Source organism: Tursiops truncatus, chromosome 6 (genome assembly GCF_011762595.2).
Source record: "Tursiops truncatus isolate mTurTru1 chromosome 6, mTurTru1.mat.Y, whole genome shotgun sequence".
NCBI lineage: Eukaryota > Metazoa > Chordata > Mammalia > Artiodactyla > Delphinidae > Tursiops > Tursiops truncatus.
The window spans coordinates 13,267,449-13,293,414 of record NC_047039.1 but is presented as its reverse complement, the minus strand read 5'-3'; the positions used below and the strand labels follow the sequence as shown (position 1 = coordinate 13,293,414).

Genomic DNA, 25,966 nt, shown 5'->3' with positions numbered 1-25,966 from the left:
TTTCTCTGGACTAAGTCGGTTTTTGTTTGGTGACATTCCATATCTGCTGTTGATTTTTCTTTTTTTTCTTAAGGATATACATACAGATATGTACATAAACACATCCCCACACACATCATATGACTACTTATTAAAAGAATTACTGGAATATATAGTTGTAGTATCTAGCATTGAGATATTCAAGAATGAAAACAAGAGTAGTGGAGGAAAGATGAGGGATATATATTGCAAAATGATCACCGCACATAGTTACAAATTCTTTTTTCCCTGTGATGAGAACTTTTAAGATCTACTCTTTTAGCAACTTTCAAATATGCAATACAGTATTATTAATTATAGTCACCATGCTGTACATTATTTCCATGACTTATTTATTTTATAACTGAAAGTTTATACCTCTTGACCCCCTTCACCTATTTTTTACACACTCCCAACAACCAGCCACCAATCTCTTCTCTGTATTTATGAGCTTGGTTTGACTTTTTTGTTTTCTTTTGTGTGTTTGTCTTAGATTCCACAGATAAGTGAGATCATATGGTATTTGTCTTTCTCTGATTGACTGACTTAGCGTAAGGCCCTTGAAGTCCATACGTGTTGTTGCAAATGGCAAGGTTTCATTCTTATGGCCGAATAATATTCCATTGTGTATATACCACAATTTCTTTATCCATTCATTCATCAAGGGACAATTAGGTTGTTTCCATATCTTGGCTGTTGTAAATAATACTGTGTTGAACATGGGCGTACATATATCTTTTTGAGTTACTGTTTTCCTTTGATTAAGCACCCAGAAGTAGAGTTTCTGGATCATATAGTACTTCTTAATTTTTTGAGGAACCTCCATACCGTTCTCCATAGTGGCTGCACCAATTTGCATTCTGACCAACAGTGCACAAGGGTTCCCTTTTCTCCACATCTTCACCAACACTTGTTCTCTCTTGTGTTTTCAGTAATAGCCATTCTGACAGGTATGAGGTGATATGTCATTGCGGTTTTGATTTGCATTTTCCAGCTGATTAGTAATGCTGAGCACCTTTTCATGTACCTGTTGACCATCTGTATGTCTTTGGAAAAATGCGTATTCAGATCCTCTGCCCATTTTTTAATCAGATTGGTTTTCTGCTGTTGAGTTGAAGTGAGTTCTTTTTATATTTTGGACATTAACCCCTTATCAGACATATGATTTGCAAATTTGCTCCCGTTTGTGCAGAAGCTTTTTAGTTTAATATAGTCTCACTTGTTCGTTCTTGCTTTTGGTGCCTTTGCTTTTGGTGTCAAATCCAAAAAATCATCACCAAGACTTATGTCAAGTTGCTTATCACCTGTTTTCACCTAGGAGTTTTACAGTTTCAGGTCTTATGTTCAAATCTTTAATCCATTTTGTGTATGGTGTAAGATAATGGTCCAGTTTCATTCTTTTTTGTATCTGTTCAGTTTTCCCAACACCATTTATAGAAGAGACTGTCCTTTTCTCGTTGTATAGGCATACCCCCTTTTATTGTGCTTTACTTTATTGTGCTTTGCATTTCTTAAAATAAATTTATTTATTTATTTTTGGCCGCGTTGGGTCTTCGTTTCTGCGCGCGGGCTTTCTCTAGTTGGGGCAGGCGGGGGCCGCACTTCGCTGCGGTGCGTGGGCCTCTCACTGCAGCGGCCTCTCTTGTGGAGCACGGGCTCTAGGCGCACGGGCTTCAGTAGTTGTGGTCCGCAGGCTCTAGAGCGCAGGCTCAGCAGTTGTGGCACACGGGCTTAGTTACTCCATGGCATGTGGGATCTTCCCGGGCCAGGGCTCGAACCCATGTCCCCTGCATTGGCAGGCGGATTCTTAACTACTGCGCCACCAGAGAAGACCCCCTTTTTTTTTTTTTTTTAACAAATTGAAGGTTTGTGGCTACCCTGAGTCAAGCAAGTCTACTGGCACCATTTTTCCAACAGTATTTGCTCACTTTGTATCTCTGTGTCACATTTTGGTAATTCTTGCAATATTTCAAACTTTTTCATTATTATCTTTTATTATTATATCATATCATTACTATTAAGGTGATCAGTGATATTTGATATTACCATTGTAATTATTTTAGGGCGCCACAAACTGCACCCATATAAGATGGCGAAAATTGATAAATGCTGTGTGTGTGTGTGTGAGTGTGTGTGTGTGTGTTCAAACTGCTCCACCAACCTGCCATTCCCCCATCTCTCTCTCTCTCTCCTTAGGCTTTCCTATTCCCTGAGAATAACACTATTGAAATTAGACCTCTAACTGTTCAAGTGAAAGGAAGAGTTGCACATCTCTCACTTTAAATCAAAAGCAAGAAATTATTAAGCTTAGTGGGGAAGGCATGTCAAAAGCTGAGATAGGCTGAAACCTAGGCCTTTTGGCCAGTTAGCCAAGTTGTGAATGCAAAGGAAAAGCTCTCGAATGAAATTAAAAGTTCTACGCTAGTGAACACACGAATGATGAGAGAGCAAAACAGTCTTACTGCAGATATGGAGAAAGTTTTAGTGGTCTGGATAGAAGATCAAACCAGCCACAACATTCACTTAAGCCAGGGCCTAATCAAGAGTATGGCCCTAATTCTCTTCAGTTCTATGAAACCTGAGAGAGATGAGGAAGCTGCAGAAGAAAAGTTTGAAACTTGCAGAGGTTGGCTCATGAGGTTTAAGGAAAGAAGCCGTCTCCATAACATAAAAGCAAGGTGAAGCAGCAAATTATCCAGGGGATAGATCTAGCTAAGATAATTAATGAAAGTGGCTACACTAAACAACAGATTTTCAATATAGATGAAATAGCTTTACATTGGGAAAAGATGCCATCTAGGGCTTCCATAACTAAGGAGTAGAACTCAATGCCTGGCTTCAAAGCTTCAAGGACGGGCTGACTCTCTTGTTAAGGGCTAATGCTGCTGCTGGTGACTTGAAGTTGAATTCAAAGTTTATTTACCATTCTGAAAAGCCTAGGGCCCTTAAGAGTTTTGCTAAATCTATTCTGCCTGTGCTCTAAAAATGGAACAACAAAGCCTGGATGATAGCATATCTGATTACAGTATGGTTTACGGAATATTTTAAGCCCTCTATTGAGACCTACTGCTCAGTGAAAAGATTCCTTTCAAATTATTACTGCTCATTGACAGTGCACTTGGTCACCCAACAGCTTTGATGGAGATGTACAATGTGATTCACGTTGTTTTCATGCGTGCTAACACATCTATTCTGCAGCCCATGGATCAAGGAATAATTTTGATTTTCAAGTCTTATTATTTAAGATAAACATTTTGTAAGCCTATAGCTGTCATATATGGTGGTTCCTCTGGATCTGGGCAGAGTAAATTGAAAACATTCTGGAAAGGATTCATCGTTCTAGATGCCATTAAGGACATTCATGATTCACGGAAAGGGATCAGAGATCAAAATATCAACATTAATAAGAGTTTGGAAGAAGTTGATTCCAACCCTCGTGGATGACTTTGTGGGACCCAAGACTTTGAGGGGTTCAAGGAAGTAACTGCAGATGTGGTAGAAATAGAGAATTAGAAGTGGAGCCTGAAGATGTGACTGAATTGCTGCCATCTTATGATAAAACTTTTAAATGGATGAGGAGTTGCTTCTTATGGATGAGCAAAGAAAGTTCCTTGAGATGAAATCTATTCCTGGTAAAGATGCTTTGAAGACTGTTGAAATGATGACAAAGGATTTAGAATATTACATAAACATAGTTGATAAATCAGCTGCAGGGTTTGAGAGGATTGGCTCTAATTCTGAAAGAAGTTCTCCTGTGGGTAAAATGGTGTCAGACAGCATTGCATGCTACAGAGAAATCGTTTGTGAAAGAAAGTCAATCTATGTGGCAAACTTCATTGTTGTCTTATTTTAGGAAATTGCCACAGACACTCCAACTTTGAGCGGCCACCACTCTGATCAGTCTTTGAGGCAAGACCCTCCACCAGCAAAAAGATTGCTGCTTACTGAAGGCTCAGATGATGGTTAGCATTTTTTAGCAATAAGGTTTTTTAATTAAGATATGTACGCTGTTAGACATAATGCTGTTGTGCACTTAATAGAATACAGTATGGTGTGAACATAACTTGTATATGCACCGGGAAACCGAAACATTTGTGACTTGCTTTACTGCAATATTCACTTTATTGTGGTGACCTGGAACCTAACCCACAGTATCTCCAAGTTATGCCTGTAGATTCTTGGTTCCTTTGTTGTAAATTAATGGAGCATATATGGGTTGGCTTTTTTCTGGGCTCCCTATTCTCTTCCATTGACCTATGCATCTTTTTCTGTTTTGATTACTATAGTATTATAGTTTGAAATCGGGGTGCATGATGCCTCCGGCTTTGTTGTTCTTTCTCAAAATTGCTTTGGCTATTCAGGGCCTTTTGTGGTTCCATACAAGCTTTAGGATTGTTTGTTTCATTTCTGTGATAAATACTGTTGGAATTTAGACAGGGATTGCAGTGGATCTGTAGATTGCTTTGGGTAGTATGGACATTTTAACAATATTATTTCTTCCAGTCCATGAGCACAAAATATCTTTCCATTTATTTGTGTCTTTTTCAGTTCCTTTCATCAGTGTCTTATAGTTTTCAGGATGCACGTCTTTCAGTTCCTTGGTTAAACTTATTCCTAAGTTTTTTATTCTTTTTGATGAAGTTGTAAATGGGATTGTTCTCTTAATTTCTCTTTCTGATAATTATTTGGGTGTAGAAACACAACATTTTTGTATGCTTATTTTGTATTATGCAATTTTACTGAATTTGTTTATTCTAGCAGTTTTTTGGTGTAGTCGTTTTCTATATATAATATGTATCTGCAAATAGTGACAGTTTTACTTTTCCCTTTCCAGTTTGCATGCCTTTTCTTTTCTTTTTCTTTCTTTCTTTCTTCCTTTTTTTTTTTTTGCCTAATTGCTACTTCTTGATCTTTAAGTGTTATGGCATTAGTTATTGACTTCCCATTGTGTTCAGTGGAAAGTTAGCCCTCTTTCTTCCTCATACCTTTTATCGTAAATGTATGTATGCACTTCCCATCCTCTATAAGTTCCCAATAGATTGGTTACATCAGTATTCGAATGTTTACATCATTATGACCATGTTTGTTATTCTGACCTGTTTTTCCTTATGCATTTGTCTTACTCTGTCCCTTTAACTCTTCCTAGACCCCCATGGCATCCCATTCCTATGCCTGTCCATCACAGCAAAGCTCCTTGAACAGCCATCTGTCCTGTCTTGCTCCACTTCCTTCCCTCCATTCTCTCTGCTGTAGCCACTCCAATCGGACTTTTGTTTCTACCACTCCATTGAGAAGACTTTTGTCTTTGATCACAAATGGCCCGCATCTTGGCCAAGACAAAGATTAAGTCTAAGTTTGCATCCTACGCAACCTTGCCTCAGCTTTTGACTGAGTTTAGCTACTCCCTCCTTGAAGCGCTTTCTTTGTTTCTGGGATACCACACTGACCTGATTTTCTTCCTGTGTCACTGTCATCCGTTCCTGTGTTTCATTTGCTTATTCCAGGCCTTCCAGTTTTCCCCTCACAAATGCTTGAGCTCCCCAGGGCTCCCCTCTGCCCCCTTTTCTTTGCTTTCCTTAGGTAAACTAATCCTTTGCTATGGCTTTGAACATCATCTGTAGGCTGATGACTCAAATGTCTAACAGTGGCCCAGAGTTCTGTAGCGCTCCAGACTTAGATACCCAGTTGCCTATTCACCATCTGCCTTTGGGTGTTCCAGTAAGCATTCCGAGTGTTACACGGCCACAGCCAAACTTCGGGTTTCCATCCCCCACGAGATCCTCCGGTCAACTTCCTCATCTCAGTACACGCTGCCGTCCAGTCGCTCAGGCCAACAACTTACCAATCTTCCTCGGTTCCTTCCTTTTTTTTTCCTTTTCATCTCCCACATCCAACCCATTATTACCTTTCGGCTTCATTTCAGAAACCTATCTGTAATTCCTCATGTCCCCCAGCTCCATTGCTACAACCCTAATGTGATTTCTACCTGAATCACCAGCTGCTTCTTCATAACTGGTCTCCTTATTTCCCTCCTTCCCTGGTCCGTCCACCATCCCACAGAGCAGTCAAAGAGATACTTTTAAAGAATGAATCAGATCATTCACTCTGCCTCTTAAAACCTTCCCGTGGCTTCCTGTTATGCCGTGAATTAAACTCAAACCCCATCTTGAAGCCTTGAGTGCCCTCCCCGATCTGAGCCCTGCCTATCCCTATTCTCAGCTCGCCATCTCCTGCTGTTTTCTGGGCACGCGGGCCTTCTTCCTGCTGCATCCTCCTTCCATCTCAGGGCCTTTGCTCTTATTCCGGCTTGTTCTTGCAGAATGCCTTCCTCCCCCAGTATCTTCCCTTAACTACCACTTTCTGTTTCAGTTCCAACTCAGATGTTACTCCTGACAGAGCGCTGTCCTGACTCAAGTAAAGCAGCACTGTTATTACTAAATCACACTCTTTTTTTGCAGTACGCGGGATCACCCCTTTTTTTTTTTTTTTGCCACACTCCTTTTTTACCTTCTCAGTGGCACCTCTTGTACCTGAAACTATATTAATATGTTTTCAGAGTTTCACTCTAGAATGTAATTTCCCCCTGTATCCTGAGCCCCTTGAATAGTTTCTGGTACGTGGAAAGAATGTTGACTGACCGATATAATTCCTAAGACAAAAGCATCAAAAATGCAGTACGTTTTTGAATGCTTCCTTTACTTTTTGTATATGAACATTGTTCTCTTTCTCCGTCAGGAAACAGAGAAACAACAATTTTTAAAATAAATTTATTTATTTATTTATTTTTGGCTGTGTTGGGTCTTTGTTTCTGTGCGAGGGCTTTTTCTCTAGTTGCAGCGAGCCGGGGCCACTCTTCATCGCGGTGCGCGGGCCTCTCTTGTTGAGGAGCACAGGCTCCAGACGTGTAGGCTCAGTAGTTGTGTCTCACGGGTCTAGTTGCTCCGCGGCATGTGGGATCCTCCCAGACCAGGGCTCGAACCCGTGTCCCCTGCATTAGCAGGCAGATTCTCAACCACTTCACCACCAGGGAAGCCCAGAAACAATTTTGACTGGGGAACCTTTAATTTGTTTAAAGCAGTATTTCAAAATGCTCCAAATTCCTAGCACATTAAACCTAACCCTCCCGTGTTCAAATATAAGTACAAAAAATGTACATTCTACGTAAATTGTATGACTTTGGGATAAACCCTTTCTTTCTCTATATCTCAGTTAGGTAAGAGTTGACCACCAGCTTTTTATAAACGTTATGTGCCGTTTATGTCGTAAAGGTTTATATCATCAATGATATTTGAATTTTAAATGTTGTGTTATTATGCAACAGAGTTTGCTTTATGAAGGTATTTAACTGGGAATAGAATCCAGTGTGTGAGCAGATTCACCATCAAACATGGCTTCAAGATTTTAACTGATTTTTCTCCATATGATATTCTAAAGGGAGGTAATTTTTTTACTTTACTTTCGCCTCTTAGCATAATTTTTTTAATTGGTATAAGCTCCAAATCAGTGGAAATATGTTAGTCTAAATAATAAAGGGGGAAAAAAAATCCTAGAGAACCTAACCAGTAATTTATTTTACAGGTGGCAGAACTATTAAATTGTATATTGCTTACACTTGTCTGGCACTTCTGTCCCTGCTAATACCAATTTAATTTGACCACTCTTTGGTTGAAATCCTGTTAGCAGGGTTTCCAGAGAGCTCCTGTGCTTAGACCATTTTTTTAACTATTTGACTTTGTAGTTTCAGTGAATGGCTAGCTTTTAGCTCTAAGGAAGTAAGCTCCCATGACATCAGGAAGATTTAGCTGGGGGGTGCCAGAGGGGAGAGGGTATATGTGGGTGGGTGTCAAAGCTACTTCAGAACATCTGTATATTGTTCTGGCCCCTGGGGAGAGGGTGTGTCTGGATGGAAATGAATAGAGACTAGGTTGGATGGAACTAGTTATGCTGAGACCTACATGTGACAAAGGTGCCATGCAGATCATTTTCTAAGGATATTTTTGGAAAACTTTGGTAAAATTTCCAAATAGACAAGTTCTTCCTATCCCTTCTTCCTTAGCCCTGTCTCCAGGATTTGATGCTTTCTTGTGATCTCCGTATAGTCTGTCTCTCTCTCTCTCTTTTTTTCTTTTGTTGTTCTTATTGGGTAAACTCTTTGCTGACTGTACAGACATAAAATTCTTACTGCTGATTTTAATTTTTATTTTGTATACAATTTTTAAAGGTTACACTCCATTTAGTTATTACAAAATATTGGCTATATTCCCTGTTTTGTTCAATACATCCTTGTAACGTGTCTTACATCCAATAGTTTGTACCTCCTATTCCCCCACCCTATATTGCCGCACCCCAGCCCTGTAACAGCTAGTTTGTTCTCTATATCTGTGAGTCTGTTTCTTTTGTGTTAGACATTCACTAGTTTATTGTGTTTTTTAGATTCCACATATAAGTGATATTATACAGTATTTGTCTTTCTCTGTCTGACTTATTTCACTTAGCATAATGCCCTCCAAGTCCATCTTTGTTGCTGCAAATGGCAAAATGTCATTCTTTTTTATGGCTGAGTAGTATTCCATTGTATACATATACCACATCTTCTTTATCTGTTGATGGGCACTTAGGTTGCTTCCATATCTTGGCAATTATAAATAGTGCTGCTATGAACACTGGGGGTGCATGTATCTTTTCGAATTAGTGTTTTTGTTTTTTTCAGGTGTATATCCAGGAGTAGAATTGCTGGGTCATATGGTAGTTCTATTTTTAGTTTTTTGAGAAACCTCCATACTGTTCTCCACAGCAGCTGCATCAATTCACATTCCCATCAACAGTGTACGAGGGTTCCCTTTTCTCCACATCCTCGCCAATGTTTGTTATTTGTGGTCTTTTTTTTTTCTTTTTTCTTTTTTTTTGCGGTACGCGGGCCTCTCACTGTTGTGGCCTCTCCCGCTGTGGAGCACAGGCTCCGGACGCGCAGGCTCAGCGGCCATGGCTCACGGGCCCAGCCGCTCGGCGGCATGTGGGATCTTCCCGGACCGGGGCACGAACCCGAGTCCCCTGCATGGACTCTCAACCACTGCGCCACCAGGGAAGCCCTGTGATCTTTTTTTTTTTTTTTTTTTTGGCCACGCCATAGGGCATGCAGGACCTTAGTTCCCAAATCAGGGATTGAACCCGCACCCCCTGTGTTGGAAGTCCAGGGTCTTAACCACTGGATCACCAGGGAAGTCCCTATTTGTGGTCTTTTTGGTGATAGCATCCTGACAGTTGTGAGGTGATATCTCATTGTGGTTTTGATTTGCATTTCCCTGATGATTAGCGACGTTGAGCATCTTTTCATGTGCCTACTGGCCATCTGCATTTCTTCTTTGGAAAAATGTCTGTTCAGTTCTTCTGCCCATTTTTTAAGGGATTAATATCCAACATACGTAAACAACTCGTACAGCTCAACATCCGTATAGTCTCTTAAACTGGCCTCTCAAACATTTTGTGTGGAACCTCTTTCCCTTTCACATTTGATTCGCTGAGGCGATCTCAGGTTATGGACTCTCAGTTATAAAAGAGCGTCCTTAAGCACCCCTCCCCCCCACCCCCAGAAAGAATCCTTTTAAAGATTGTCAAGCCCTCAAATAATTGGGATGTGTTTTGTCTGGCTGCCCTTTTAAAGTGCTTTCTATCTCCTCCAGATTTCTCCTGTCTGGTCCATGGGCTTGTCAGTATCAGTACTGGCCAGCCTATAGCTCCACATTTATACTTCCCATGTAGCTATTGCTCTTTGCTCAGATTAAGGAGGAGAGAGGAGAAACGAAGACGATGGCTGTACACCGAATATTCAGACTAAGAGTGTGTCGTTCACGGGAGGAGAGGCTCTGCTCTATTAACTTATTACCTCTGCTCTTCGAAAAGCCTATCTTTGGTTTGATTTATAATGTCCTCTGTGCTTCTGTATTTTAACAGGGCAGCCCTGTTTTGTATCGAAATGTTCATTCTTTAAGAGAACAAATATCTGCCTTCCAGTCAGCTTTTCACTCCATAAAGGAAAACGCGAAAATGACTGACTGTCCTGAACTCTCAGAGACGGAAGGAGAGTTCAAGATCACAGGCTCAAGTGAGTAGAAAGAAGGGCTTTAGTATTTATTCAGACCATGCTCAGTATAAAGATTTAGTTCTACAGTCTTTTCTGAGTAGAGCTGTATTTTTCAATAGGGCCTACCATTTAAAATTTGGGACATTTCACACAAAAATCTGGATTTCTGGTTTCTCTTGAAAAAATATAGTATCAAGCACTCCTGAGCCTACGTCTTACATATCCACGTGGCCACAATTAAGGGCTAAGTGTTATAATGTCGAAGCCAGTGGGCTCATTTCATCTTTAGAATAGGGCACATGGTAGATTTGAGTGCACAAACCTTGATTTTTTAGAGGATTATTATTAAGTTTGGCAAGCATTTAAATGAATACCAGACTCCCAACTCTGATATTATAAACAGATATGTTCAGCCTGACATCTTAATAGCCTGCCATATTCTTTACCATAACTTTTAGATTGTAATTTATTTGGTAATTTTTTTGTCACTTTTGATTTTCCAATTGCAAAGCATTTCAAACACCAGAACTAGACAAAATCTTGGTCTTGCTGTAACCACCATAACCCTAAGGTTCCAAATGGTTTTGTGTGCTTTCTTGAACTATCTTCAAGTACATTTCAACACCTCCTTGGGTGCAGGGCGTTGTTACTCAAGACAAATCCAGTTCATCTACCTCTGCAGTACATGACCTGCTCCGATGTACTCATTTGTATTTGTCATTTGTAACTTACCTATTTTTCAGTTTTTATCTGAGCTTTTAAATATTTTATTTACATCATTACTAAAGTTCTGTAGACAATTAAATTCCCTTTTTGTACCTAGGAAGAACTGTGGCTGTATTTTTCATAAAATCATACACGGTCAAAGTAGAACCAATATTAGAACATAACCACATCCTTTAAAATGTTCAAAAGAAAAGGTTTCATTCTAAACTTAAAAATAGAATGAGATACTATATCAAAATTGCAAATGTATCTTGGCGTATCTTTGTACATTTTAAAGTCTGAAAAAAGTCAATTCTAATAATTAAATTTTTATCTTTTTAGCAGTCATGGTCTTTTACTTTTCAGTTAGATTTCCCTTTTGGAATAAAAAATGTACTACTGGAGTTTTCATTGATAAAGTATTTAGGCTCAAGCATTAAATTTTACTAAACTTAGGATGTACACAATTTTCAAATGATGCTGTAAAATAAAATATTGAAGGCCTGTGTTGTTTTGTTTTTATTTTGTCTTGTGTACCTAGCCAAAAAGGAAAGTCTTGGTGAATGTCAACAGTGTGAGTTCCCTGCAAACTTGTCATCCAAGCGACAGAGAATATCCTCTCCGAGCAGCTCTGATGGAAACCTAACTGATGCCTTTGGTCTCCAGATACACAATGTTGCTGCTTTTCCCAATACAGATAGGCAGTGTGCTGTTGAAACTTCTGCAAATCTCTCTGAGGTAATTCACTTACTGGAAACATAGGAAAATGAAGCTTTGGATTTCTGGCTAGTCACTTTTAGGACTGACTGTCAAGGCCCTTTTGCAATTATAGTACTTATGTATATTGTATTGTGGTATTTTAGCTGGGTTTTAAATTGTGTGTGTGTGTGTGTGTGTGTGTGTGTGTGAAAGAGAGAGAGAGAGAGAGAGAAATTTCCTCCTTGCTAAATTTTTTTTGTGGTTGGTTGGCTTATTGGTTATTAGAGACAGTTTTGATTAACATGCTGCTTTTGATATGAAAAAGACTTTATGAAAAGATGAAGCCCTCTGGTCTTCTATTATTTGAGGTATTGTTGTAGATACCAATGGTCCAATGGTGAGAAAGTCACAGTCCTGCCCTTGAACAGCTTTTTGTCTGCTGGGGGAGACAGACATATGAGCACCTAATTTACACAGAACTGGTAAATGAGGCAAGGATGATACTTGGGCTCTACCCCTCAGGTCTGGAGGTCTGCCTTGCTGCCCCTCACTGATTTAATACCGGCTGGAAAGCATGGTGCCCTTTAGCAATTTCTCCCTTGCTCTCCCCACTGCGTTCAAGTAGCTGTAGGGATTTTTTTGTTCCTTATAACTACCTAGAGGCTGTCAACATCATCAAAAGATGATAACCAACGTGAACTAAATAATACTGTTAAGTGACCTCCCTGGCGGTCCAGTGGTTAAGACTCCTCGCTTCCACTGCAGGGCACTCTTGTTCGATCCCTAGTTGGGGAACTAAGATCCCACGTGCTGCACGGAGCGGCCAAAAAAAATGTATATAATAATAATAATAATCATACTGTTGAGGACCCTTGACCTTCACACAAATGTAAACGGGGATCTAGTTCTCGCACGACCCTTAGTTCTGGTTTGATACAGCAAGTTTCTGTTTTTTTAGTGAGAGAAGACACCTAATACTGGTAGAGTGGAAGCTTTTTTCCTGCACCTTCTCTGTCATGTAGATCCAGTACATGTCCTGTTGACCTTATCTGGACTGGCTTAATAAATGCTTGATGGTCATTAAGGTTGACCATCAGGGCCCCCGTGGGTTTCATGTATATCTCAGAGTCGCTTATAATCTCCATTCCCTCTGCTCTATTCTAGTAGATATGGAATCATCATCTGACAATAATTTTTCCTATCAGAACCTCCATTAATTTTTGGCCATACACCATGATTTACAAGTGGTTTTTACATTAATATGAGTGTCTTTTTCTATCCTGGCCATTGATGGTTTTCCTTTTCTAGCTATTGATACCTTCTGTTGTTTGATTAGTCATTATATTTTTCTTTATTTTGAGAATTTCCTCTTTAAAGAAAGCGTTGGCTGGTCCGAATGCAGTGGTGTTTACAATTAATTGATCACAGCCAGTTACAGATTTCTTTGTTCCTTCTTCACTCCCACTGCTTCACTTGACTAACCTTAAAAAAAAAAAAAAAAAAGAGAGGAAAAAAAAGAAAGCAGTTAACATAGTTTTCTAGACTTCAAACAGTAAGACAGCAAAAATGTGTCCTATAAACGTTTCCTAGAGAACTGAAAATTGTTGGGTAGGATGTTTGGAGGTTCCTAATATAGGATTCCTATATACTTCCTTAAGAATTAACTAGATAATGAAGGTGATGGATTGATTGATTTAATATCAGATTTCCAGATAATCTATAATGCTTACTCAAATCTTTATAAAAATATCAGTAATCCTATAAGTAATAAAATTTAATACTTCTTTACTCTTATTTTTCTCCAAGAAATCTTCTGAATCTGGTTTAAATCTACAGTCTGGATGTTTAGCTGGAGAGTATCCTCTACTTTCAGAACTCACAGAGGCTTCAAGTGGTAAGTATTTCATTTTTCCTTAGTACATGTGCCCATTCACCCATTGAAATGTTTGTTCAATAGACATTTATGCTTGGTTTACCTATGTGCTAACATTTGGGAAAACTAAAACTGTTCCTTACATTTTAGGAGCTCATGGTATATTAGAAATGTTTTAGAATTCTTGTTACGTGAGAGATGACATTTTCTTTTTTGAATTACTACCAATAAGAACTAGTGAAATATTTCCAAGCTGATAGAATGTATTATAAAGGATGGGATTATACCAATAGCTCATGCAGCTCAATATCAAAAAAAACAACAACCCTATCAAAAAATGTGTAGAAGACCTAAATAGACAGTTCTCCAAAGAAGACATACAGATGGCCAGTAGGTACATGAAAAGATGTTCAACATCGCTAATTAGTAGAGAAATGCAAATCAAAACTACAATGAGGGCTTCCCTGGTGGCACAGTGGTTGAGAGTCCGCCTGCCGATGCAGGGGCCACGGGTTCGTGCCCCGGTCCGGGAAGATCCCACATGCCGCGGAGCGGCTAGACCCGTGAGCCATGGCCGCTGAGCCTGCACATCCGGAGCCTGTGCTCCGCAACGGGAGAGGCCACGACAGTGAGAGGCCCGCGTACCGCAAAAAAAAAAAAAAAACTACAATGAGGTATCACCTCACACCAGTCAGAATGGCCGTCATCAAAAAGTTTACAAACAATAAATGCTGGAGAGGGTATGGATAAAAGGGAACCCTCCTACATTGTTGGTGGGAATGTAAATTGGTGCAACTATGGAGAACAGTATGGAGGTTCCTTAAAAAACAAAAAATAGAGCTACCATGTGATCCAGCAGTTGCACTCCTGGACACTCCTGGACATATATCCAGAAAACACAAAAACTGTAATTTGAAAAGATTCAGGCACCGCAGTGTTCATAGCAGCACTATTTATAATAGCCAAGACATGGAAGCAACCTCAATGTCCATCAACAGATGAATAGATAAAGACATGGTATATGTATACAATGAAATATTACTCAACCATAAAAAAGAATGAAATAGGGCTTCCCTGGTGGCGCAGTGGTTGAGAGTCCGCCGGCCGAGGCAGGGGACATGGATTCGTGCCCCGGTCCAGGAAGATCCCACATGCCACGGAGCAGCTGGGCCCGTGAGCCATGGCTGCTGGGCCTGCGCGTCCGGAGCCTGTGCTCCACAACGGGAGAGGCCACAACAGTGAGAGGCCCGCGTACTGCAAAAAAAAAAAAGAATGAAATAATGCCATTTGCAGCAACATGGATGGACCTAGAGATTATCATAAAGTCAGAAAGAGAAAGACAAATACCATGTAATATCACTTATATGTGGAATCTAAAAAACTGATACAAATGAACTTATTAACAAAAACGAAAGATTCACAGTCATAGAAAACAAATGTATGGTTACCAAAGTGTAAAGGGGTGGGGGGAGGGATAAATTAGGAGCTTGGGATTAACAGATACGCAGTACTATATATAAAATAGATAAACAACAGGGTCCTACTGTATAGCACAGGGAACTATATTCAATAGAAAAAGAAAGAATAGGATCTCTAAACATTTAACAAGTATATTTTGTTAGAGAAAACACTACACATGATTTTTTTGGTTTTTAAGTGTGTGAAAAGGGACCAGCATTCAATATGTTTGTATTGAATGAAAGTCACCATAAGGTATTAGGTTTACTTTCAACATACCTGTGTCTTTATCTTTAAGTAAAACTCTTGTATATGTATAGCTGGCCCTTGCTTTTTTGTCAATCCTGAGAATTTCTGCCTTTTAATGGGCATATTTGGTGCATTAACCTTTCAAGTCATTATTGAAATGGTTTTATTTAAATCTGCCATTAAAAAAATTTTTATCCACACGGCTTGCAGAATCTTTGTTCCCTGACCAGGGATTGAACCCACTCCCTCAGCAGTGAAAGTGTGAAGTCCTAACCACTGGACCACCAGAGAATCCCCTAAATCTGCCATTTCTTTCACGTATTTTCTGTTCTATTTTTTGTTTTCCCTCCTCTCGTCTATTGGGCTTATTTGAAATTTTAGAAATCTATTTATCCATTACCTTCTAAACTATACCTCATTGCATCTTTTGGTTTTTTTTTTTGTTTTAATGGTTACTGTAAGGACTGTGGTATATACATCCTTAGATTTTCACAGCCTTCTTAGAGCTAATATTGTACAACTTCAGGTGAAATACAGAAACTTTACAAACTGTACAGATCTACTACCTCTCCTCCCACCCATGTCTTTTATGGTCCTTTTACACTATAGATGTCATCTATACTATATTTATATTCATTTTAAACCCCACAAGATAAGGTTTTTTTGGTTTAAACAACCATGTGTATTGGGAAATATGTGTATATTGGAAATAGCCTCTTATAGTTACCTAGATAGGTACCATTTCTGGTGCTTTTCATTCCTTGCTGAAGATCTAAGTTTCTGTCTGGTATCATTTCCTTTCAACCCGAAAAAGAACTTCCTTCAGCATTTCTTGTGGTGCACATCTGCTCTGACTTCTTAATTTTAATCATGCGATGGATGGATGGATAGATGGGGCAGAGAGCAGGGTTATGAGTTTGTTACCTGGATGAAATGGGATGCTTTTGCCTTCAGCAATTCTTACCAATTCTCTTGCTTTACTCTCATGCGACTTTGTCTTAGGAGTGACATATTCTTTGACAGTGGTTATAGAATGTATGAAGTATGGTCATTAAAAACTGTCATCATACCTAACACCTCCCTGTACACTCTGTCTTCTTGGGAACATCACAACAAGGGCCAACGTATCCCATTTTAACACCCCTCTAGGCCCTAAGCAGGAACATTGTATAAGACAGGAAAAGACAAATCTCCCATAGGCGGTAGGGCCTTGATTAAAGGAGTCTAGTGCTGGTTCCAGTGTTTTATTTTAAGCTGGTTATCTGGTGGCACCCCAGAGGTTATTATATCTCAGACGGTGCACCTTTAGGAAGAGGGAAGAGGTCTTATAAAGTGGGATACTTCAAAAACACACACACACATAGAAAAAGAGCTCAGATTTCTGGCTACCAGAGGCCGGGGAAGGGGGAAGGGTGAATTGGAGGAAGGCAGGTAAAAGGTAAAGACTTCCAGTTATAAAATAAATAAGTACTAGGGATGTCATGTACAACATGATAAATACAATGAACACTGCTGTATGGTATATGTGAAAGCTGTTAAGAGAGCAAATCCTGGGCTTCCCTGGTGGCACAGTGGTTGAGAGTCGGCCTGCCGATGCGGGGGACGCGGGTTCGTGCCCCGGTCCGGGAAGATCCCACATGCCGTGGAGCAGCTAGGCCCGTGAGCCATGGCCGCTGAGCCTGCACGTCCGGAGCCTGTGCTCCGCAACGGGAGAGGCCACAGCAGTGAGAGGCCCGCGTACCGCAAAAAAAAAAAAAAAAAAAGAGAGAGAGCAAATCCTAGGAGTTCTCATCACAAGGGAAAATTGTTTTCTATTTCATGTTGTATCTGTATGAGGTGGTGGATGTTCACTAGATTGACTGTGGTCATCACTTCGTGGTACGTGGAAGTCAGATCATTATGCTGCACACCTTGTATCAATAAAACTGGAGGGAAGAAAAATAACCCCTCTAAATACTGACGCCTATAAAAAAAAAAACCTGTTACCCTTCAAACAGAAACAACAAAAAAAGAATAAATAAAATGCAAGTCACACTATGTCACTCCCCTCAGAATCTCTCCCTGGCCTCCCAGCATACTTAGGATAGAATCCAGTCCATCCACTTCCTACTAGGCCGCACCTGACCTGGTCCTTAGCCTTGACTCTGAGCTTGTGGCTTAGCTGTCTTCTTGCTGGCTCTGTTCCAGTCACTCTGGCCTTGCCCCACCTCTTATACGCCAGGGGCACTCCTGTCACTGGTCTTTGCACTTGGCTTTGAGCGTATGTATAATCTTCCCTAGACACACGTGCGGCTCGCTTCCTCACTGTGTTCAGGTGCCTGCTCAGCAGGCTGTCCTTGAACTCACCTCCACCCCTCCCATACCCTAACCCTATCTCTGCATTATTCTCCTTAATGGCATGGGTTACCGCTTGTTATTATATGTACATTTCTTTAATTTTTATATTAAGATGCCTGTAGATTCACATGCAGGTGTAAGAATGAATCCATAGGAAGAAAGCCTGTCCACCCTTCCCCCAGTTTCCCCAGTGGTAACATCTTGCATAACTGTAATACAGTGCGCGACCAGGAAATCAACACTGGTACAATCCACTGACCTCTTCGGTCAGATTTCACCAGTGTTGCGTGTACACGTTTGTGTGTATATTTGGTTCCATGATTTTATCACAGGTGTAGACTCACATAACCACACTACAGTCAAGATATATCGCAGTCCCATCACACGGTCCCTCACGCTACCCTTTTACACGGGCACAGCTACCTCCTTCCCTCTGTGCCCCCCAGTTACTATATTTTATGTTGTCTGTTTGTCCTCTGAGGCCATGGGGGCTTTATCTGTGGTGTTTATATCTCTCGCAAAGTGCCTGTCACACCTTAAGCGCCCAGTATATATTTGTTAAATGTCAATCATCAGGCAATGCTCTCTTGTGAGAATTTGCAGGGGGGAGCCTTGCCTTGCTTGGGGGCACATACAACATGTTCATTTTTTTATCTGATAGTCGTTCTCCTCAGCATTCTGTCCTTTCCCTCCCAGTACCCTTGCGTGCTGAAAATGCCTCTGACTCCACCAATAAAATCAGTCATGATTCGTTGTCTGGCTCAAGTTAGTTTCATGGTGCAGACCATAGGTGTCGTGAGCGGAAGCAGAGTAACAGTTACTAGTTGAGCCCTGGGGGCCTTCTTAGATTTCCGTGGAGCCAAGACACCTTACTCACTGTTGCCCTCAGTGGTCAGATTTGAAATAAAATCTGTGGCCAGTGCCGCTTCTCTTTGTTTTATGTCTCCAAGTGAAATCCCAGATGCTACTCCTCAAGCAGGATATCTTAGGGTTGAATTTCTGAAAAGGTTGTTATTCCTTTTGTAAATACTTACTACTTTTGTTGTAGAACAGACTGACTCAGATGTCTGCCACCTCTCATGTTTACACCTCTGTGTTGAAGGAATCCAGGTCGCTGACTCTGTAGAGGGCAAAAGATCCAGCGATGCGGTTTCAGTTGACAAATTTACAGAAGTGAGTACAGACATGGCTCCTGAAGCCAGGTCACTGGTTACTCCACTGTGCCAGAGGGACATTCCATCCTCTGAGACCTTTGTACTTCGTTCTGTGCTGAAGAAACCTTCTGCAAAGCTGTGTCTAGACAGCCTGCAGGTCAGTATAGAGCTACATTTCCTAAAGCAAGTTGAATAAAAATTCATTTTGGTTCAAGGAAATACCTCTGAAATGTTATGTAATACTGGCCTAACAGGAAATGTCTTTTTTTTTTTTAACTCAGTTTGGAATATAGTATGTTGAATTTAATATAGGTAGACCATATTTTGTAAGAGTTTCGTAAGTTATTAATGTGTGAGTTTGTTAATTATTTCCACCAAAAATGTCTGCTTTTCAAGATACCTCTTACAGGCGAGCATCTTTAAGTTGAGCTAGTATGAGAAGAGAGTAGGTTGATGGGAGCTAGCTGGCATTTATTGAGTACTTCCAGTGAAGGTTCTGGAATATATGATGTACATGCAGCAGCAGTATCCAAGAAAGGTATTAGCCCCATTTTACATAAACTCAGGCTTGAAGTTGTTAAATGAACCCAGACGAATCTGATGTTAAACATCCATGACAGGCTGTAAACACTCTGAGAGGTTGAGAGGACGGCTCTGGGGTCACAGTGCCCGGTTTCATTCGCTGACGCTGAAGTTTAAGAACTAGGTAGATTAGTTAACCTTTTTGTACCCTGGTTTCCTTATCTATAAAAGGACAATATTAGTAACTTCCTTACAGGGTAATTTGCGCATGAAGTAGGATAATAATGTGCAGTTAGCACCAGTGCCTGGCAAATGAGAATTACACATTTTGTTGTTGTTGTTGTTCTTGACCATACAGCTATACCTATAAATCTGTCTTTAAAGCCAAAGTGAACTAGACTACCTTCTATCTACATGGATATATGGTCAGTTGTTATTTTTAAATGTTTTAACAATTTTTCTGGTTAAAGAGCTTGATTTGGGTTTCTATACAGCACTGCTCATTTTTATCTTTTATTTGTTTTATCTTCTCCTCAAAGAAGAGACTTAGCGTCTTAATGATCTGTGTAACTCTTATCAATTAACAGTGTTAATGTAGCAGAAACATCAAGTCCTGCCACTAAAATCATATGAAGACTTTCACAACTAATGGTCTTCTTGCTCAGCTGCCCAAAGCTTGCAAGTGTATTCTGTTTGAGTTGTTGGATAACTTTCATGGTAATAATGAAAAGTAAATCTAAACGTTAACATGAACTTTGTAGTATAAGTTCACTTATTTCACAAATACAGATGTGAGCATTTTCCTGGTTGGGAAAATGAAGCTGAGTCTCAGGAGATGCTTGATGAAGGAGGTTTGTTTAGGGCAGGACTGTTTCTTAGAGAAGGGGCTGCTCTTGGGATGGGTGTGCTGGAGAAAATGACCAGCTCTAGAGAACAAGGGCTGGTCAGGGCTTAGGATGAGACGGGACAAACAGATGGTGATTTGGAGGTGCCTCTCAGCCACCCACAGCCCCGGCTTTCGCCCAGTTTGCTCCAGTGGCCCTGTGTTTGGGCTTGCCCCTCCTGTTCTTCAGGATTCACATTGTCCTTTCCTCACCAGCTTGCTTACTCTATAATCTTCTGGAGAAGCACAGAAGGACAAATGCTACTTTCTTTGCTTGTTCTAACTCAGGAATATAGTATCGTAGACTGGAGATTTATACACTTATAAAAGGTGTGGTTCCCATGTCTAAAAGACAAAACACCCTATTATGCCATGTACATATTTGTTTTTTTCTTGTTGTAGTGGAATTCTTATACTTTAGACCATTTATATAGTCTATCTCGTTTGACACCATCCAGAGTACACTGTAATTCTGGCCATTCACATTTTCCTTCAAGTCACTTGCCAGGTCAAGAATGAGGGAATGAATTTAGCCCACATTGTGGATTTCTGTTCTTTAATTTTGGCCTGAAACTATTTACTAAAGTATTATGATAGCTAAGGAACCCAGTTTTTCGTTGTGGCTAATATCATGACATTTTAAGTCAGATCAACTATGAAAGTAAAGATAATCTGCAGTACTATGTAGTATCTACCCTTGGCAGGAAGAAAATTTGAAGTTGTTGTTCTTAATGTCTGTGTGTATGTATTTATATATGTAAAATTATTCATCAGTGTTTATTTTATTTAGGAACACCATGACAACCTCTGTGATGGTGGGACTCATCCAAGCTTAATCTTAAATCTTGCAAACTGTTGCAAAGAACGAAAAGCAGGTAAGAAATTCAGATTTATTTTGAAGCCTGAAGATATCATGTGCTTGTTATGAAAAAAACCTGAGGTAGTATGTAGTATTTTCAATGATCTACTAACGCCTGATGCTTCTGAAATTACATGGGAATGAAGAAGAGTTGGGAGGGATGGACCCTCTGTTGAAGTTTCAGAATTGGTTCCACCCATGTCATCTATCCCTTTTTGCTTAATGTGAAACTTGTAAGGAAATTGATGTTCAATTTTGTAATCTTTTAAGACAGGCATGCAGAATTTACTTTAAAATCCATGACCATATTTTAATTAGAAATATTGCTTATCTTTTCCACTTTAAACTTTTTTTCTGTACAAACTATGTTTTCTGTTATACAAATAGCCAGATGCAATCATGTGAAAAGATTCTAGGATATGTCTTTTAGATAAGAAATGTAGTTTAGTTTTTAAATATATTCCCATTTATTATCTAATAGAAGGTCAAGAAAATTGTACAGTACCAGACTCTCTAAATGTGAGGAAGAGGAAGAGAGTTACTTTCGGAGAGGACCTAAGCCCTGAAGTGTTTGATGAATCTTTGCCAGCAAACACTCCGTTGCGTAAAGGAGAAACACCGGTTCGTAAAAAGGATTTAAGTACCCTCAGTCCCCTGCTACTTGAACAGTCCCCAGCTCCTGAGGGGTTACTTCAACCAAATTTTGATGACAAGGGAGAGAATCTTGTAAGTGTGAAAAGTGTGGAACAATCTTGTTTACATTTTCATCAGACCTCACCTATTTTGCATGAGCAATAATTGTGCTTTGATATCATGAGATGGACTGAGCAATGTGTCATGGTACAAATTAATGCATTTTCTAGCTAGGTGATTACCAGTTTTCTCCTATTAAAAACAATACTTCCATGACTCCTTGTACATAGCGTATTTTCTGAAATCTAACTGCTATTGATTGTAAGATGTGCCATTGTTTTATCTATCACTAAGAAAAAAGGCTGAAAGTTAAACTGTGATACACACCATGTACTCAGATTTCAGAGGTGTTAAAATGTTGAAAGAGTAGCAATCTTAGGATTGATATATTATAAGTATAAATTGTTCTTCCTCCTAAGATGAATTTCTGCAGGTGGGATTACTGGATTAAGGAATATGAACATTTTTTGAACTTTTTGATACATACTGCTAAATTATTCAGAAAGTATGTACTAATTTGAACTCACAGCACTATAAATGATCTAATTTATTATACCTTTGTAAACCCTGGGTTTTAATGGTACTTTTTTTAAAAATAGCTTAATAGGAGAAAAAGATGACTGGAAAATATTGTTTGTTAGTGAGGTTTGAACATTTTCACATGTTTATAGGCTATTTGAATTTCTTGAGAACTGCCTATTAGTTTTACTTACCCATTTTTATATTGGGGCCATCATTCAATCTCTCTCTTGCTGTTATACTTTGAAATAAGAATATTCTGCTTTTGGCCAAGATGGAATAAGAGGGACCTAATTTACATTGCCATGAGAAACAACTAAAAAGCCAGAGAAAAAGATATGAAACAGTGGTTCACCGGCATTGACTGTCTGGAAGCACAGACAGTAATCTCTGAGGCAGGTAACAAATGAGGTAAGCCTTACGAGAGCCCCAACTTACTGCCTGGGCTGAATTTCCAGGCTGCAGCACAGGGAGGGGATACCTTGGTGGAGCCTGGCAGTCTCCATGAGTTGAGAAGATGGATTTGGGGTCTGGAAAAGTGAAGGAAGCTGGAGTTCACGGGGTAAAATACCAGAGAGAAGAGACCTGCAGAGAGAGAGAATTCTGGAGATCTGCAAAGGGTCTCGTCAAGTCTCTAGCTGAGTGCTGGTCAACACATCCTTGTGAGTAAACTGCCCCAGGCCAGGGAGGAACTGCCCAAATGGAGCAGAGGGAAATGCCTAGAGCTCACACAGGGCAGGAATTGTGTTCCCACCAACTCATGTAGAAAAACCTTGTAATTCAGAGGGTGTCAGGTACTCAGAAGAGTATTGCTTCATTAGTGGAGCAGAATTAAACTAAAAGCCTGGCAAAGCCTAAAAGCAAGTCTTGAAAGGATCTAACTTATACCCATGTAACTGCGTTGCATAATGAACCTCAAGAATATCAAAACAGCTTTTGGCAGCTGTGAAGGTGGGGAGATCCCAGGGAGGCCAAGGCATCAGATCTCATTGTCCTCCCAGCCCTTCAACCCTCCTCTGAAGGCCCTCAATAAAATGGTTTTATCGTTCCCACCAAACCAAAACAAAACAATCTAGCAACAAATAATGTTAAACTCAAAATGTCTGGCATTCAATTAAAAATTAATACTTGTGTAGGAAAAGATGCCCCATAATGAAGAGAAAAATCAGTCAATAGAAATAGACTCAGAAATGACACATATGATAGAATTTCTAGAGAGACATTGAAAGAGTTATTTTAACTATATTTCGTATATGTTCAAGAATGTGAGAAAGGATTGAGCTTCTTAAGAACATGGAAGATAAAGAAAAGACCCAAATCAAACTCTGTACATTATAATCTCCAGGAATAAAAATATGTTGGATGAGATTAATAGCGTATTAGAGACTGCAAGAGAAAAGATTAGTGAATTCGAAGATGTAGCAATAGAAGTTATTCTCAATGACACACAGGAAAAAGACTGAACAAGAATGAGCAGACAATTCGTGATCTGGGACAACTTCAGGTGGTATAAAGTGCTTGTAATTAGGGTTCCCAAAGGAGAGGAGAGATTGGAAGGAACAGGAAAAAAATATTTGCAAAATAATGGCTGAAAAATGTCCAAATTTGATAGAATTATTAACCCACTGATCCTAAAGTTCAACATATTCCCAGCACAAGAAACATAAAGAAAAATACACAAAGCTTAAAATCAACAATGAATGGCCTAAAAGGAGCCAGAGAGAAAAAGACATGTGACATAAGAAGAACAAATATAAGAGGCAGCAGATTTCTGGTTGGAAACTATGCGAGCGAGCCAGAAGGCAGTGCAGCAACATCTTTTAAAGATGTATTTAACTACTTGGAGCAAAAAACCAAAAATAACCTGTCAAACTAGAATTCTCTATCTAGTGAGACCATCTTTCAAAAGAAAAGGTGGAAATAAAGGCTTTTTCAGACATAACAAAAGTTGAAATAATTCATTACCATAACAGGTTGGCATTAGACGAAGTGTTGAAAAGGAAGCCCTTTAGTCAGAAGGAAAATAGTTCTGCAGGAAAATCTGCGTCTACACAGAGGAATGAAGAGCACTGAAAATGCTAAGTATGTGGGCAAATGTAACAGACTTCTTTTTAATTAGTCTCCATAAAGGATAATTATTCAAAGCAGGAGTAACAACAATATTTTGTTTGGTTTATAACCTAGGTAAGTAAAATATACAACCAAATTAACATGGCATAAAGGTTGGGAGGGGTTCTTAGGCTATAAACAAAGTGGAATAAGTTAAAAGATGTGTGCTGTAAACCCTAAGCCACTATAAAGTAACAAAAGATGTGTGGGATGCAGGTAAAGCAGTGCTTAGAGGAAAATTTCTAAAAATTAATGCCTGTATTTGAAAATAATAGAGGTCTCCAATTAATGATCTCAGCTTCCACTTTAAGAAACTAGAAAAAGAAAAGCAAATTGAAACCAAACTAAGAAGAGGAAAGGAAGTAATAAAGATAAGTGTAGAAATCAATGAAATAGAAAACAGAAAAACAATAGAGACAAATCATTGAAATCAGAAGGTTTTGCTGCAGAAAATAATAGTAAACTTCTAATCAGACTGTTCAGGACAAAAGGAGAGGATACTCATTAGCAATATACGGAATAAGGGAGGTGACATAATTACATATCTTAATAATACTAAAAGGATCATAAAAGAATATTATGAACAACTTTATTTTATGCCAATAAATTCAACAACTTAAGCTACGTTCCTTGAAAGACACAAGCTATCAATCTCACTCAAGAAGAAATAGGTGGTCTCGTTAGCTCTATATCAACTAAGGAAATTTAAATTGTAACCTTCTCACAAAGAAAACTGCATGTGCAGATGATTTTACTAATGAATTCTACCAAACATTTAAGGAAGATACAATACTAATTCTGCATACATTCTTCCAAACAAATTGAGTTGGGAATGCTTCCCAACTCATCAATGTCAGCAGTAGCCTGATACCATAATCAGACATTATGAGAGAAGAAAACTACAGTCCAGTATCCTCACAAACATACTAACATACTAACTAAAAAGAGAATAAATACATTATGACCAAGTGAGATTTTACCCCCAAAATGCAAGGTTGGTTTATTTGAAAGCCAGTCTGCAGAGTTCACCATATTAACAGAGTAAAACAGAAAAACTCTATGGTCATCTCAGCAGATGGAGAAAAAGCATCTGACAAAATCCAGCATTCATTTCAGATTAAAAACTCTGAGCAAATTGGTGAGAAAAAATAATTTTTTCAACCTGACAGATCTTATCTATGAAAAATTAACAGCTACCATTATACTGGCTGGGGGAAAGAAAAGATTTGACATCTGCATTTATATTTACCCTTAAGGTCTCCTGAATAATACTGTAATGTTTGGTTGTGTTTATTAATGAATTTTCTTACTTTACTGGCGTTAGGATATGGGATTTTAAATAAGCCAAAAAGTAACTTATTAGTGGATCATCATGACTACTTTCACTTTTTAAAAATTATTTTTATATTTTTAATTGTTATTTTGGTGGGTTGTAGTTAGTAAGCATGGTTTCCTTAAATATGATTGGTAAATATTATAAAACATTTATTTTTCTATCCAGTATCTTATTTTTGCTCTTTTTTTGGTTAATCTTTTATTTCCCATCTTTATGCTTATTACAGTTCCTCCTACAAAAATAAGTACGTATTGTTTTCTTATGGGCACATTATTTCTATGTCCACTGGATTTAAAGATATCTAATTTCTACTTTTTTCTTTGTTTAGGAAAACATAGAACCTCTTCAGGTATCATTTGCAGGTCTCAGTCCTCTTAGTAAGTCTTCAATCTCTGAGACTCTTTCAGGTAGTAACTTTGGCTTATCTAAAAATCATAAATGTCATTTTAAATATGTGTATATATGAAAATC

At 39.1% G+C, this 25,966-nt stretch overlaps 1 protein-coding gene across 9 annotated transcripts in view; it reads left to right on the top strand.

Annotated features, from left to right (window-relative positions):
• CDCA2 (cell division cycle associated 2) overlaps positions 1–25,966 on the top strand; it is a 53,013-nt gene that overhangs the window by 5,346 nt on the left and 21,701 nt on the right. For 6 of the 9 annotated variants that reach the window (XM_033857635.2, XM_033857639.2, XM_033857634.2 and 3 more), the window contains exons 5-11: positions 9,970–10,120; positions 11,346–11,542; positions 13,310–13,397; positions 18,469–18,731; positions 20,770–20,854; positions 21,320–21,564; positions 25,824–25,902. In XM_033857635.2, coding sequence (XP_033713526.1) covers positions 9,970–10,120; positions 11,346–11,542; positions 13,310–13,397; positions 18,469–18,731; positions 20,770–20,854; positions 21,320–21,564; positions 25,824–25,902 — 1,108 coding nt within the window. The remainder of the gene's footprint in view (positions 1–9,969; positions 10,121–11,345; positions 11,543–13,309; positions 13,398–18,468; positions 18,732–20,769; positions 20,855–21,319; positions 21,565–25,823; positions 25,903–25,966) is intronic. The other 3 variants (XM_033857641.2, XM_033857640.2, XM_004319604.4) reach the window with 2 other exon arrangements.